At 43.4% G+C, this 16,950-nt stretch overlaps 1 protein-coding gene across 11 annotated transcripts in view; it reads left to right on the forward strand.

Annotated features, from left to right (window-relative positions):
* The window catches only part of LOC146867905 (uncharacterized), a 1,103,481-nt gene that overhangs the window by 87,304 nt on the left and 999,227 nt on the right, over positions 1-16,950 (forward strand). For 8 of the 11 annotated variants that reach the window (XM_085608614.1, XM_085608620.1, XM_085608616.1 and 5 more), the window contains one exon: positions 8,467-8,625. In XM_085608614.1, coding sequence (XP_085464740.1) covers positions 8,557-8,625 — 69 coding nt within the window. In that variant the 5' untranslated portion in view covers positions 8,467-8,556. Of the gene's footprint in view, positions 1-7,824; positions 7,960-8,158; positions 8,277-8,466; positions 8,626-16,950 lie in introns of those variants that run through there. The other 3 variants (XM_085608615.1, XM_085608621.1, XM_085608617.1) reach the window with 2 other exon arrangements.

Here is a 16,950-nt window from a genome sequence, read left to right on the forward strand (position 1 = left end):
TTAGCAGCCATTTTAAGTTTCTCTCGAGTTACTTGTTAGTAAGACACATATGCAAGCTTCCACTAAGCTAATTGTACGGAATGTGGTGCATATTAGTCTTTACAAACATGATTAATACAGTGTTAGGAGTTATTTGAGAGGATTGCTTCCGAGCAAGTCTCTTTTATACGAGTCCTTGCTCCATCATACCCGATAGCTTTAATTTTTCACAGCACTGCCTATGGTGATACACTGTAGGCTCTATCAGGAACTTGATTCGTTGTTAATTTCCCTTATATGGGGAACGGGCAGGTGCAGAGTGGCCTTATCGACCAACATCAAAGGGGGGATTAGCCTCACCTGATTTGGACGCTTATTACTCAGTGGCACAATAGCAGTGGTTTGTATAGTGAATCCACTCACGGAGATTTCCACAGAAGGCAAATTTGGAGATGTTACCAGATTTAGATATGTTGTATAATATCCTCTTAGCTCCCGAGAGACCTCTGCGGGGAATACCCACTGCGTTGAGGATTGTGCGCTCCAACAAACCCATGGTTAGATGTACTATGCCCCGGACATCCCTTTGAGAACTTTGGAGCAAATTAATAAGGCAGGAGAATGAAAGATTTAGCATAATGTGCTAACCATGTGGTGCATAGGATAGAAGATCTTTATTGGGATGGGGCGCTACTACCATTCGTGGTATTTTCAGCCTCTTGAGATCCAGAGAGGGCAATTTCTATTGCATCGAACGGTAATAAAATACAAATACACGTTATGTTATGTTAATAACCATGGTGCTCCTCCACTGGGGTATGGGTTTAGTGGAGCCTCAAATGCATAGTGCTTGTTCAAGTGATGTGCACTACGTCGCGCTGCATCAAGGTGGTGACGTGTCTTTATCAGGCATTTTGGAATTATATAGTAACACCCCTTGTAGGTCTTAGAGAAAAGTGGGAAGAGGACTTGGTGCCCATTCATTCCTGAGACGGACTGGGCGAAAATTCTTGCGAGTTCGATTACTGTGCCCAGGAATCCAAGATTTAGATTGATTACCTTTTTTTACTTACATAGGGCGTAGCTGACTCTGGGGAAAATAGCTTGGATTTATAAGGACACAGACGTGGGGTGCCCTAGATGTAGTGAACAAAGCTCAGAAATGATACAAATTGTGTGGGCGTGTCCATCATTGGTGGGCTACTGGAGGAAGGTAGTGTACTGTATTAATGAGATGACGCAGAGAACTATGTGAGTGTGCGGACTTGGTCTGTCTTCTAGGGAGATTTTCAAGACCTACTACGTGCAAAAACACAACAGGGTTTATTGATCTGGCCCTGGTACTTGTCAGATGGGAGATGCCATGCATTGGAAGGCTAGGCCCCCTAGGGTGGTGAAATGGAAGAAGTTGATTAGGAGGGCGGGCTACGAAAGTGCAGTGTCTTATGGTGTAGAAAGGAAAGGAAGAAGATCAATTGACAGGGTATGCGCATGGGATCACTTATTAGATTGCCTAAAAAATTCTGATATGGGTTGGAGAGGCTGTGGATTATTGGTCGATTTTAGGCACATTTGGTGGGACTGTCCATCCACTAAGCCATTTTGGAAGGAAATTCTATCTCAAATAAAACTGATCCTAGGGTATATGATATCATACCTGAGACCATCGAACACACCCTCCTGGGGATTCGTGATCCGCTACTGAAGAGACAAACAAACAGTGACAGAGCCATTGTGTGGTTGAGTCTTGGAGGGGCTAAGATGGCAATCGCAGCGGCTTGGAAGAAGACGGAAGCCCCCTCCCTCACACAGTGGCATGTGAGATTATGGCAAGCGCTAGCGCTCGAACGACTGACGGACATTATGGAGGACACTAGGAAAGGCTTTGACTACATTTGGTCTCCGTTGGTGACATACCTCTCGGAGGGGCTACCCTTATTTGCATGCAGCCCCAGACTAAAGGTCCTTCACATTTTCCACATATAACCGAGTAGGGAGCCCATCACAGGGAAATCTCCCCCAATTTGCGATGCACCTGGACTCTGCTCACCGCCCATGCCCCACACAGCATATCATTTTACACCACTTACACCATGATGCACTGCTTACACTGGTTCCCTTTTTCTTTTTTTCTACGTGTTTATGTTCTTTCAATGGAGAGCATAGTATTGACAGCAGACATTCACATTCTCATTCAGTGCCCCCACAATCAGGTCACTACCAAGAAGACCTGCTAACAGAACCGAGGGGATTAAGAAGGGGCATAGAAGCATAGATGTTTAATGGGTCGGGTCCTCATTCACAAGATGTGTTTACCTGAGAGATATCTTTAACACTTGACCTGTTTACTGTAAGAATGTACCTGTCCTGTTTTTTTTGGTACTGTGTCGCTCGATTAAATTCAATAAAAAGAATTTGACACAAAAAAAATCATGATATGGTTGATAAACCCGGGGAAGAAAACATGTAGAAGCAGTACAAATAACTTCTGAAATGGAAGGCCAGGATTAGGGTATATATAGTTGCAGATTTGAAATGTACTTTGTGAACCAGCATGTGTAGTGGGTGTGGAGGCTACGATGGAAATGTGATACATGATGTGATGGGGACTGGACTTTTGGGGGGTAGTTGGTTACTTCTTGCAATATTTTGTTTATCGTACTATAAATGTCAATAAAAAATATGTTAATAAAATAAAGAGTGGAGTAAGTGGTGTGGAGTTGAGCGGATTACAGTGGAGGGGCATTTAGTGGAGGGGAAAAGGCGTGGAGTGGCGTGACGTGCCATAGAGTGCCTTAGAGTGAAGGGGCGTAGAGTGGAGTGGAGTATCGTTGATTGGACTGGCATGGCATATAGTGGAAGGGCACAGAATGGAGTAGAGTGTTGTAGAGTGGAGCAGTGTAAAGTGGAGTGGCGTAGTGTGGAGTAGGCATGGTGTTGTAGCGCAGTGTCATTGCAGATAACTCGCTTCCAATTGAAATGACCATTACGTTTGCACAAACATACAGTTTTACTGCACACAAACGATAATGTGTGGGAATGTCATCACATAGTGTATTTATGTGTTTTGATCGTATTAAAATATTTTTTTCCACTACACTTCAGAATTTAAAAATAAATTGCTTGATTTCCACTTTGCTAATTCTGATGTAGTCTTTGTTGTGTGCTACAAAAAATAACATTGTATAGTCTGAATCTCCCATGGGTAGTCAGCAGGATGGATTGTCACATAAATTCTTACACTTTGAAGTCAGGGAGGGAATAGTAAACACCAAGATGCCTGAAATATAGAGCCTGACATTTGACCTCTGTCTTTGAATGCACAGCAAATGTGACAGGAAAAGAACAGAATTGAACGGTCTGTTTACAGAAAGCCAGTACTCTGAAGTATACAGTAAATAAGGAATGCTCACGGAAGGGAGGAACTCAGGCTACAGTGTGGCCTCAACCTCAAGTTGGACTGTTTTGAGGGATTTCTTAGAAATACCTATCTGGGATCCAGTTGATGCTGTTAAAATAAATTAGAGTAAACCACAAAGTATTCTTTATTAGGTGGTCCCCTATGTATACATAAAAATACTATGGACTATGTTCAGACGACATTGGTGGGTGCTTTTGCCCGTACATACCTCTGAGGTGTCAACATGTTTCTGCCCTTGGACAGCTTCACTAGGTCTTGGACATTCATCAGGGCTTATATATGGATCCCTATACTTAGTTATGGTGAAGATGTGAAAGTATATGGAGAGATCATACCTCTCTTATAGAAGTCACATGGTAATTTTACCCGATATACGGATTTCCAAAGTAGAAAGGAGCAGGGGCATTAGAGTAGACAGAAATATTACATGTGAATAATAAAGTACAGACCGTATAATAGTCTTGTGGCACACTATTAGGTATTTAAAAACATGAAAATACCAACTAGGCACACATGACACATCATGCATTCACGTTTAGCATGCGTACTTAGGTGACAAGACACATGTGAGGAGAACACACATGCACATTTCCTGTGTAGGTTTTTACTTTACCTAGTGCCATGAGGTACCTTGCCTCATGGTCTGTTCTGGGTGGGCGTGTCCTGAGGGATATGAAAGTTAGAAATATATACTCCAGTAAAAACTTATATATGTGTAACTAGGCTGTAAAGTGCAGTATCAAGGTATTATATGCCCATTGTATATGTCAGGATGGGGAATGTCCTTTTCAAAAAAGTTTCCAGTCCCCTGCCATTAGACACCTCCCCACCAGGGCTAGAACTCGGAGAGCCCCCCACGGCACGCTCTTACACTAAGGTTGGGGGCGCACATTGATATCAACATCCCTGGCACAACCACTAAAGGGGGAAGTATACAGCAACATTGACCGGCCACTCCCAGGTGTGCTACTTAAAAGGCTAGAAAAAAAGAGTCAACCCATTCATAGGTGAAACTTGACACATCCCTCATTACGGCGGCTTTACAACTCAATAAAAACGCCGTCACTTGCAGCATACCGTTCTACCAGACGGCTGTTCGACAGAGAGAGGTAGGAATACTATGGGCTCTTCTCCTTGACGAAGTAAGTAATTTGGAGCTTGCTACCCAGTACCATGGACTAGAAACTCTAAGGTATATTAAATAGCATCAACTGGATCCCAGATATCTCTCCAGAAAATTTGTATTTCTAAGAACTTCCTTAAGACAGTCCAACTTGAGGCTGAGTCTGCCCTGGTAGTGATACCAAAGGGGATGATGGACGGAGCGTTTGAGCAAATCAAACACTCACCCCCAGTCAACTGATCTGGTAGTACCATATTACCAGGGTAGGACGAGGTGGACTATGATGAAGCATCATATTACGTGAGTGAGTCCACCTCATTTAAGAATATTTCTAAATGCTCCCAGTTACCATGTCACTTTGTGTTTTCGATGTTGTACTAGAGACAGACGTGGGGCCTAACATATCCTCTTTTTTCTCCTTTGGTGTTATAGAGAGAAACTTAAGCTAGACAGCATACAACAAATAAAGCTAGCAAATAGCAAGCAAATGTGAGTTACAAACCACAAAATTAACAGTAAGCAATGGGCAAAATGCATTCTCAAGTAATCAATCAGACTGCCCACAGAAAGTCGTAAGCAAACCTAGGCTTTGACCTAATAAGAGGGTCGTTGCCTAGTCGTTCTTGGCTATGATAAGACTTGATTGGCTTGTTTTGGTCAAGTGTTTTGTAGTCCAGTTAACTAATTGTTAATGTATTTTGTGTACTGATGGTGGTGTGGAGCTGCTGTTCAGAAATAAGCAAAAGTATTTAAAGCATAATCCTCACCTCAGAGCCTTTAACAGAATTAAAACTTTTGGACCTGAAAATTAGAAAATGTTGTGTTTTGTGGCTGAAAGCGCTAGTAACCTGGGAAATAATTATCTATAAATGAGAACATACAAATTCAGGGAACCTTATTTGGCTATTATATATATCTGTTATTTATGCGTTCATGGTACCCGTGATTCAAGCTGTGGGCCGGAGTTCAGCAAAGGAGTTGTTCATACATCTGGCCTGTCTTTGTGTGAAGACATGAACAAATAAACGTTAGCACAGTTTCTGAAGGTGTGCTCGCAGAATAAAGAGTATTTTGATATAGGCCGTGGCTCTTAGGCAGCTAAGAAATTGTACCTCTCCTCATGCAATCAATTTTTTTCCTGTTGCAAAATTCACATAGCAATTATTTAAGTGTGCACTGCTCGGTTTCAGATAAAACTATAAAATGCACAACTATCATGGATAATCTACACTGTCTACTTTCAAGGGCCACATTGTATTGAATTGTAAATGCATTTATATAGCGCTTACTACGCCTGACGAGGCGTCGAAGCGTTTTTTTGGCGAGTAACACACTACTCCGGAACCCAAAGTATTAGTGGTGAATTAGTATAGTGAACTATGAAAATAATTTGAGTGGTGGATACCTTAGTTATTTGGATTGAGAGGGATAGCAGAGAGATAGAAGAGGGAAATATATATATATATATATCTATATATAGCAACATTAGGTGTTTAGCAGTGTTCCTGGAGCTTTTGGTCATGGTGCCACTGCATCTGCTGCACTATTGAAAACACGATGCTAGTGCTTGCTAGGTAACTGCACTTATGACTGCCTGTTTAGTTGTAAAATATAGCAATATTAGGTGTTTGGAGGAGTTCTGAAAACTTTTGGGCCCAGTGCCACTGCACTTGCTACACCATTCAAATGTGCCATAAAACAATCATACCCTCACCAATGTTTGCCTTTCCCTTAATTGTGTGTTGTATTGTCGAATTATCCATGTATTTAACGGTTTCAAAAATATCGTAAGCGGTCTTTTGTGCTTGGCTAAACTTGACCAGTTCACCAAATGTAATTATGGGCACAATCCATAGGTCTTTTCAAGTGCTATTTTCTTTTTAATTTTTATAAGTTACTGAGGATAGATATTTATGAACGCTAAGAAAACAAACAAAATACATTTACCATGCAATATCCCAGGATGTAGTCTTACGACTGGAGCTGGGGAACGGGGTTCGAGCCTCGGCGTCCGCTCAACATCCTTTGATTCTGGGCAAATCACTTAGGGGCATATTATCAAGCCAGGCGATAAAATTGCCAATTTAGAGGCAGAAAACTGCCGCTAAAACGGCGATAATGTCCTTGATAATCTGCTCTATGGAATTCCAATTGAAGCCCATGTTAGATGTGAAGGACGTCTAACATGGGCTTCAATAGGAATTCCATAGAGCATATTATCAAGCCCATTATCGCCTGGCTTGATAATATGCCCCATTATCTCTATTATCAAATAATGAACGTGTCCTTGTGTAACGTAACTGGTGCTCATGTAAAGCGCTCTAATAACTTCGGGTCGAGCTCGCGCTATATAAACCTTCAAAAAAATAAACCTACAAAAAAAACTTAAAGACTCTTAACCTGTTTCGGAAACTCGATACGTGTGCTTAAACGTAATTTAGGGCCTCATGTAGGTAGCATACCAGTTACCACTTCTAAAATACCGAACGATACCGAATCGGTATTTTAGAAGTGGTAACTCGTATGTAGGTAATGAGTCGGTATTTTTTACCGATTCGTTACAATTCGGTAATTACCGAACCGGTATTTACCGATTCGGTAATGAGGCATACCTTCCCATTGATGGGAAGGTATGCCTCATTACCGAATCGGTAAATACCGATTCGGTAATGGGGGGAAAACATGCAAGGGTGGCAGGGTGTCACATTGACACCCTGTTGCACCCCTGATTCGGCCATGTGTGCACATGTGGCACACATACATGCCCTAAGGGCATGTATGTCTGCCACATTGCACACGTCTAAGCGCTTTAAAATGCGTAAAGACATACATTCATTATTTACCACCAACTATTAGTTGGTGGTAAATACCGACTCCAAAAAACACACACACACTCCCCCTACATATCATCTTTGTATTCGGAATTTACCGAATCGGTAATTTTACCGATTCGGTAAATTACCGAATACAAAAATTATCCCCCTACATACCAAAAGCCAAAATACCGGTCGGTAACGGTATAATTACCGAAAATCGGCCGTTACCGACCGGTATTTGGCTACCTACATGAGGCCCTTAGTCTTTAATTTGCAATCTGCTGGTTTCAAAACCTTTACTTACACGCGAACTGTCTAAAACGCACCCGCTTTTGTTCTGAGGGCTTATCTGATTTTGTCTCCAGAGAGGCGAATTTTAGTCCTAGTTCCTTGTTCTGCAAGAGAGTTGGCTCTTGTTTCTTTTCGGGCGAGTAAAGTCACGTGACAGGATGTGCGCTGACTCACTGCAAACCTTTTCCTGCATATTGTGCTCATTGCTTTGGAAGTCGGTGGGGTGGTGCATGTTGTAATAGTCATAGAAATTAATAGTATTCGAAGCTGTCACATAAAAAACACAGCCTCAAACACAAAGCACTCAGCCCTTTAAAAGAAAAATCTCGGTACGAAAAGAAAAACGGTCATGATAAACGTGATGTATATTCGATTTAGGACAGTGTTCGGTTTAGGAAAGATATTTGTATTTGATTTCACTTTGCATCGCAGTCTGCGTTGCTCCTTTGGCCCCTTTAAAGCGCCATTCAAAACTCATGCGGTCAGGTTTCCGTAAAAATGAATGAGTGAGTGTGTGTGTGTGTGACACGTGATCAGTCTGGCAAACTGTTATTGTTTATTTGCATAGCGCCGACTACACCTCAGTTGGGCTGCTTTAAATCGCTGCAGTGTTGATGGAATCAGGAAAAACCAAAGGGTGGGGTGGGTGAGTTGTAGATAACAGTGTGATGAGAATGGCTCGAATTCCGTACTATTGTTGGGCTTTTACGTGTTAATTATTACATGAGAGAAAGAGAGAAGGGAGTAAAACATGCATTTAGAAATGTGCCGGCTGGGGGTGTCTGCGGGTAAAGATTCAGTGTTTCAGTGACTCAGCGTGTCTTGTTATTCTTTAGACTGAACCCCTGCCCTGAAACCGCTTCTGCTGAGCCTGCCAGTGAACACAGGAGCGGAGCAGCTGACCTCCAGCCTTCCTTGCTGCAGACATGGACTTCTTAAACCGCACCCTGCAATCTATGAGAAGGAAAAAAAAGATTGATCAGTCATCTAGCCAGGTAACTTGATGGCACTTCTGAATGGGTGGGCAAGCGATGTCAAGTTAAGTATATAGAACTGCCAATGGATCTCTACTCGTGTGACACCCTCTGCTTGGCATAGCTTTTTAGCCAACAACACATTGCATTCTGGGACTTGTAGTTTTTCATTTTATCTCTTAGACTTTTTAATTCCCGTATAACTGCCAAGGAAGCATGTTAGTCAGAATATAATCTGTGCTGGTGTCCTGGTTTGTGTGTAAATTGGCGTTCATTGAATAAGGTTTTCAAGACTCTGGCATGGATTATATTCTGGCTACCATTCAGTAATGGACATAATGTCATTGCTATACCTTTGATCATATACATGAGGTTGAAATATTGACTTTCTGTATTCCCTAGTAAAGACTATTCAAACAAATAAATCAACAGTGATTATTTTACTGAATGTTTCTGTATTACAAGCCACATGCACACTGCCTTGAGAAAGTTCCTTTTGGGACGAAACACGCTGGCTGTGGATGTCCAATTTGTCAGTATTAGAAAGAAAAATAAAGTTTGCCATTGAACATACTTCTAGGAGGCATTTGAAATTATTCATCTTTTTGGACTGCTTTGACTGCTTCCAGTGAAAAATGGTCGGGTGGTGATCTAATTCCTGTGTACACACTAATTTGGTGAACGTTGTATATATCCTGACACATAGACAGATTGGGTCCTGAGGCAGCAGGATTCATAGTGTTTACCACCCGTTCAGTACTTTGGAGTACGGATATTGAGTGCAGGTTTCCATATGAGTACTAGCTACTACTGTAAATTGTTTGTTGTCTTTGATTGTGTTATGTGATTTGAAGTGTCTCAAGAGTATACATTTTGGCTTTAAAGAAGCACATTTTTGTTAAACATCCTTTACAACGACTGCATTACAGAGCATGCCATTACCCCACATTCATACTCCGCAAAATCTTTTACAATGCAGGGCTTTACACCGCAAACCATTACAACGCATTCCCCATTACAACGCCCCTGTGGAGTTAGAATAGTAAATTGCATTTGTAACGGACAATGCTTTGTACTTGATTGCGTAGTAAAGCCCTGCGGTGTAAAAGATTTTGCGGAGTAAAAAATGTGGGGTAATGGCACACGTAAAAGCGTGTGGAGTAAAGTTAAAGTGTCATGTTCCACATTTTTGGATAATAGCTAAAGCATCAACGTGCTAGCGTTTTGCCCTTAAGTGGAGCATCTTTATGAAGTAAAATTGCCATAATTGCTCATTAATTTCTATATTATGGGCCATATTAATCAATAGTGGAAATAGCGATTACCTAATTGCGATTTTCTATGAATTGCAATTAGGTAATAGCTATTCCTAATGTGTGAAACTCCATGAGTTTCATTTAGTGATTCTGAGTGGGTTGCAAATTGACCTGCCTCATGAATATTATTGAGATAGGTCGCAGTTGGCGACCCATTGGGAATCGCTAAAATCACAGGGATGGTGGCCTGCTGGGGTCAGCAGACCACCATGTCCGTGATTGCTTTTAAATAAAGCAATCCTTTTTTTGTAAATGCAGCTTGTTTTCCTAAAAAGAAAATGGTTTGCGTATAAAAAAGAAAAATGGTCATGCCTAGGCAGCGCTTGCGCTGTCCCTGCAAAACATGCTGTATTCAGGAAATGGGCTTTAAAAGCTCCGCCTATTTTCAAGAACTGCCCCTGTTACATGTGGTGTTACTCATAGCTTATGAGCACTACTTTTACTTATTTATTTAACAGAGTTTTAGATAGCGCAAACTTGACCCGAATCGGGTATCAGAGCGCGTTACATAGCACCAGTTGCATTACATGAGGACAGTTTCATTTTTTTGTTAGGCAAGGGGAGATTAAATGATTTGCCCAGAATCACAGGATGTTCAGCGTCATTGCCGAGACTCAAACCCAGTTCCCCAGATTGGAGGTCGACTGCCCTAGCCGGTAGGCCAACTCCTCTCCCTTTGATGCAAGGGAGCATTCTGGGCCCTTATTGGGCTGTTTGTTGTGGAAACCCAGGCATTGATTTCTTTATGGTGGAGCACTGGAGACCAGTGCCCTTGGTTTTCAGACCTCTGTTGTAAACAGGGCTGTAAATCATGCTCTTATCTTGCCACATTTGCTGTGCATTCAAAGACTGGTCTGTTTTGGCTGCAGCTGCCTCATTCCTCCTGCTTTTGAAACGCAGGGCCTGGCATCACGGTTCCTGCCTTCCTCTGGCTCAAAAAGGATTTGCAATGCAATAGGTCTCGCATTTGCAAGAGTTTGAGCTTTTGGCATTGTAAATGACAATGCCTTTTATTTATGTAAACTCCTGAGGCTTGAGCCGGGAGACAGTCGCTGCAGCCTTACCGAGTATTGCGTGAGGTTGGAGTGATACGAAGAGTGTTTTTTAATCAGGTAGCTTTTAAACCTGTTTTTAATTTAATTTTATTCTTGTGACCTGTGTTTTAAAGAAGCATTCTTTTAAATATTGTCACGGTTCTTACCGGCAATCACCTCTTGTGCAGCCTTAGCTCCTCGCTCCCCCAGTACTTCCTCTATCACTCGCCCGGCCGTCATCTTAGTAGTAGCGCAGGGAGCAGTCTAGCGTCTGCTCCCCTCACGCTACAAAAGAGGGGCATGGTGCGAGCGCGCAGCGGCGTAAACTCCTGAGGCTTGAGCCGGGAGACAGTCGCTGCAGCGTTACCGAGTATTGCGTGAGGTTGGAGTGATACGAAGAGTGTTTTTTAATCAGGTAGCCCGTCTGCGCCCGTCCGCGGCCGACCGGGGCACGGGGCCAGGAACCCTGCTCCTTTTTCTTCCACTATACGGAGGTATAGCTCCCAGGCCCTCTTCTCACTTAGAGGGAAGGTCTCTCCTCTGTGTGTTCCCTTCTGCAATCCCATAGATCAAGGAGTGACCTGTTCCCACTGTGGCTTTCAACTCCCTGGGGTTCCTACGGGCCAAACTATTCCAGTCCGTATGTACCTACCTAATTGCAGATCTCTCCCCAAACATAGTACTGAGATCTCAATGCTCCTAGAGGAAATCAAACCTGATGCCTTATTTCTGACGGAAACCTGGCTCCACTCTGAATCTGACCCTGATATTATTAATGCCCTTCCTAAGGGCTATTTGATTTTACGGGTAGATCGTCCCACTAGGAGAGGAGGTGGATTGGCTATTATCTATAAGGAAGGATACAATTGTCGGAGCTTACCCAACTCTATACCTGATTGCGAAAGCCTATCTTTCGCTTTAGATTTCTCTGCCACCTACACCTTCTCTGGGACACTTATTTATCGTGCACCGGGACCTATGGGGCAATTTCTCCATGGCCTTCCTCCCCTACTAGCCGACTCAGTGTGTAGCTCGGCCAACTACTCTGTTAGGAGATTTTAACATTCACTTTGACAACTCCGATGACCATAATGCCCTTGATCTGTCCGAAAACCTTGCCGCATTACAACTGCTACAGTTAGTCACGAAACCCACTCACTGTAAGGGTCATTTGTTAGATCCTATCTTTAGCAATTGCTCTGACCTTCTGGTGGAAAACCCTGTACCACTTCCCTGGACAGATCACCTTCTGATCCCGTTTAAGCTGCTTATTGTGCACAGCCCCCCTCCTCCGCCTACTGCTATTCGGGCAGAGCGGAATTGGTCTAAACTTTCCCGAGTGGACTGGACCTTGGCCCTCGAATCATCAAGACCACCTCCTATATCGGACCCTACCCTGGCCAACCTTAATTTCAACAACTGGATTCTGAACTCTCTAGATGTAATACTTCCTTTACAATGTAGTAAACCTAAACGTGCCACAAAAACTGCCCCTTGGTATTCCCAAGACTTGCGAGAAAGCGAGCGATACTGTAAAAAACTAGAGAGGAAATGGCGGCTAGATTTCTCACCCTCCAGGAAAAGGGCCTATAGAGCTGCCATAAAAACCTATAAGGAAAAAATCATAACAGCACAAGCTGCTTTCTACGAAACAAAAATGAATGCAGCTGCCTCTAAGCCTAAAGAGATCTACAATATAGCTAAAACTCTTCTCAAACTCCCAGAAAAAACTCCCAACTCTTCGGACGTCCAGCGTCGTTGTAACGATTTGGCAGAGTTCTTTCATAGAAAGATCCAAGCGATCTACTCCACCTTCCCAAATACCCAGCCTTTTTTAACATCGACTAAAGATGCCGGGTCAGAGGGACTGTCCCGGGCCACTCTGGAAAAGCTTCCTCTATTGAATCTGGCCACCCTACAGGCTTTTATGTCCCAGGTCAAGTCAGGCTCGCCTAATGACCCCGCGCCCCCGCGCTCTTTGATCTCGGTCAGCCCGCTCATTATGCCGATTATCATGGATCTGCTTAATGCCTCTCTGACCACCGGCATAGTCCCGCTACCTTGGAAACAGGCTATGGTAAAGGCTCTGTTGAAAAAACCTAACTTAGATAGTAACAACCCGTCTAACTATCGTCCAATTTCTCTCTTACCTTGGTTGAGTAAGATTCTCGAGAAACATGTCAACAAGGCACTGACGGAGTTTCTCAAAACCAATCATTTGTTAGCTCCCTCCCAAACCGGGTTCCGGCCCCTGCATGGGACTGAGACCGCCTTGGTTGCAGTGACGGAAGAGGCTAGGAAGATTATTGATCAAGGAGGGACTGTGGCCATCCTCCTCCTTGATCCAAGTGCTGCATTTGATACTGTGAATCACAGCATCCTTCTTCAGAGACTCTCTAATCTGGGAGTCTCCACCCAGGTTGTCCACTGGTTTAAGTCCTTTGTGTCCAACCGCTCTTTTCAGGTCTTCGAGAATGAGGCTATCTCCCCTCGCAAACCCCTAGGGTGTGGAGTACCGCAGGGTTCGTCTCTAAGTCCAACACTTTTTAATATCTATATGACCCCGCTAGCTGCAATCGTCCGCCCTTTCGGGATAAAAATTGTAACCTATGCAGACGACACGCAGCTAGTAGTCGCTCTTGATCAAACCCTGACACAGACTACTAGTAACCTGAGGGACTGCCTAGAAGCAGTCGCATCTTGGATGAACTCCTCCTGTCTTAAATTAAATGGAGATAAGACAGAGATGATGCTCTTGGGCAACTCCTCAAACGCCATCAATAACTTCCGCTGGCCATCTTGCCTTGGCCCCACTCCTACTCCCAAGGACTCAATTAAGAGCTTAGGATTTTAGCTGGATAAGACCCTTAACTTCTCACACCAGGCGGCTAAGCTTTCAGCCACCTGTGTCGGTATGCTCAGGCTTATCAAAAAAATTCTCTCCAGACTCCCCTTTAAAGCCAGACAGATTATGACACAAGGACTGATACTTTCTCGTCTGGATTATGGCAACGCCCTCTATCTAGGGGCGCCCCAGTCCACCATCAATAAGCTGCAGGTCATCCAAAACTGTGCAGCACGAATGCTCCTGCAAGCTCCCCGTCTCGTCTCTATAAAACCTGGCCTAAGGAAATTGCACTGGCTCCCAATTAGGGAAAGAATTGCCTTTAAAAGCTTATGTATTGCCCATCGCGCCTTCTGGAAGGCTGGCGCCACCATTAACCATCCTCTGATCTCCCCTTATCTCCCAACCAGGCATCTTAGGTCGGCGTCTTTGTTTTTGACCTTAGTGCCAAAAATTAAGAGATCCAGAGCGGGCGTACAACTGTTTTCCTATAATTCCTCAAGACTTTGGAACTCCCTCCCTCTCCATCTGTGTTCAGAACCCAACTATCTCTCCTTCCGAAAGGGGTTAAAAACGCTGCTGTTTACCACCACTGACTAGGTCCCTCCACCCACTCATGTATACTCAGTTCGCTAGCGCTGGGACGCCTCAGGGTAGCCATCGCGCTTTATAAAAACTCTTTTCATTTCATTCATTCATTTCATGTGCTTTGAAAACCTACAAGCATTAGTAAACACTCACTTTGTACTTATAGTCCTTGATTACGAGAAGCAAGGCTGGCAGTAAAAGAGGCGCAGTTACTGCCAGTCTTGCTTCTCGTAAGCAGCTACTATAAGTACAAAGTGAGTGTTTACTAATGCTTGTAGGTTTTCAAAACACATAAATAAAAGGCATTGTCATTTACAATGCCAAAAGCTCAAATTCTCACAAATGAGAGACCTATTGCAGTGCAAATGCTTTTTTTTAAGAACAGGAAGTGGTTTGTGAGACCACTGCCTGCTCTAAATAAACGTTTTCGCTACCATTCACAAAGGGGAGGGAGTACCTTGGTACCCCTTCCTATTTGTGAATGAGATACCACCTACTTGAAGTAGGTGGCAAAATGTGAATGTTTTGCAACTGCATTTTGGTCGCAAAATATTCTTACATACTGCTGCAATTTGTTATTAGGAAGGAACGCCCTAAATACACCACTTCCTAATACCGAATTGGTATGTATTTGCAATTCCAAATAGCGATTCAGTAGCATGTTACCGAATTGCAAGTTGGAATTCATACATATCAAAATGCATTTTACTAATCGCAAATGGCCCGATTCTGCAAATCAGGCAGTTACAACCAGTCAAATGCATTATACTTGTGTATATATGAATTTTATACTAGTTATTTTATATTGCTTCTTAGGCACATAGTGGCTTCTTCAAAGCAGATTCCAGAGATGAGGTTACTGAGGCGGTCTTGCACAGTAAGCTGAGGGAGAGTCCTATAGACCTAAGACGCTATTAGCTGACATTTATTCAATAAACCTGCAGGAACAGAATGTTCTCGGGGCTTTTCCAAATTTTATAGTTTGTTAATAAGGCCCCTGTCATGAGTGACCTCATAATTCTGGAAGGACCGTTATCTGAAGTTACCGGTCTCATCAGAGTTATGAGATTCAGACAAACACCACAGATCTGCTTAGTTCAACCCAGAGATTTCAGGTGAAATTCTTGTGCATATAGAGCAATTACCAGGGAATCGTACCAGAAATTACCTATTGTTCCTGTAATTCCTCATTTCACGTCTGTAGCCCCTGTTAACTCTGTACCCAGTGGTTTAACAATAGTGCTAATATCAGAAACTTTGATGGTGCAGATTTAACAGGACTAAGTCTGAGCCACTCAAATTTAAGGCCCAAAATGGTGGGTTAGTGGAATGGAGTTCAGTAGGGTAACGCAAGCCCTGTTTTTGTTAAACTATGCCCGCTAAATACTTTTATCTCACCGGTTGAAAGGAAAATTTGAGTAGCTGTCTATAGCATATTGGTCGGGCTGGTTGGACAGCAATAGTTTTAGGTAATTGGCTCTTTGACCAAGCAGACCTTGTGAAGTAGGCCATATCCTGGGGGGTGTTGCCAAGGTGACAGCCATGTAGGATGTGCTGTAGAAAGCTCTGTGATGATTGCCCAGCATCATTTATCCTGCTATAATATAACCCTCATCCTAGCACAATCAAGCAAGGGGTAACTTTGCAGATACAAAGCGGATTGGTTGCGACTACTTCCAGAGTTGTTTCGGCTAACAACCACTGTAATACGACACTGCGGCCAAAACTGCATAGGAGCACCAGAGTGGCGTTGCTCGGCTGATCTAGAGTGGCAGTGATGCTGTAGGTGGAGCCCCAGGTTGCTGAAACCAAGGAAGATGGTCGAGCAGAAGGAAGCCTAAGCTCTCTTCTGCCGTTAATAAATACAGCGGCTGGGTATATGTGCGGCGCCGACAGAGTCTATGGCACTAAGAGGCTTTCCCAATAGCAAGACCAACAAGGATAGTTCATGCAGAAAGACAATAGGGAGGACTCGGTGGGACAGAGCGGAGACAGCAGCCTAGACAGAAGATCAGTATCAAACATGAATGGCGGTGAGGAGCCCTCGCCGTCCTGAATATTTTTACCATAACTCCCCAGGAAGAACTACAAGGAAGCTGCGTGCAAGGAGGAGGTTATATTAATAAAAGAAAAATTCTATAACAAAACAGGTTATAACCTGCTATTTAATATTTTCTACGGGAATGAGATGTGCTATAATCAAGGCTACCACTGAGGAACATACAGAGAAGTATTTCAACAAAACCCTGGGACAGCATCAAGTGGTTAATAGCATGGGATGCATTTAAGGTGCTGTTGCTGGGCCTTTGCATCAGAACAATTTACAGCGTGAAAGAGACCCTTGACACGCGACCTGACCTCTGTGGAAGAGAGTCTTCGAGGTCTGGAGATTGAGTCGGGTGGCCAAGACAAGCCTTGCCCACTCTAAAGTGGAATATAGAGCATTATTGCAGTGCTTGGGAAATTGGAATACAAAGAGTATATAGCACGACAACATGATGAAGGAAACAAGGAGGGCTCCTAGAGGTTGAGCTCCCCAGAACTCCAGTAAGAGCCACACAGC

The sequence above is a fragment of the Triturus cristatus genome, chromosome 1_2, assembly GCF_964204655.1.
Source record: "Triturus cristatus chromosome 1_2, aTriCri1.1, whole genome shotgun sequence".
Taxonomy (NCBI): domain Eukaryota; kingdom Metazoa; phylum Chordata; class Amphibia; order Caudata; family Salamandridae; genus Triturus; species Triturus cristatus.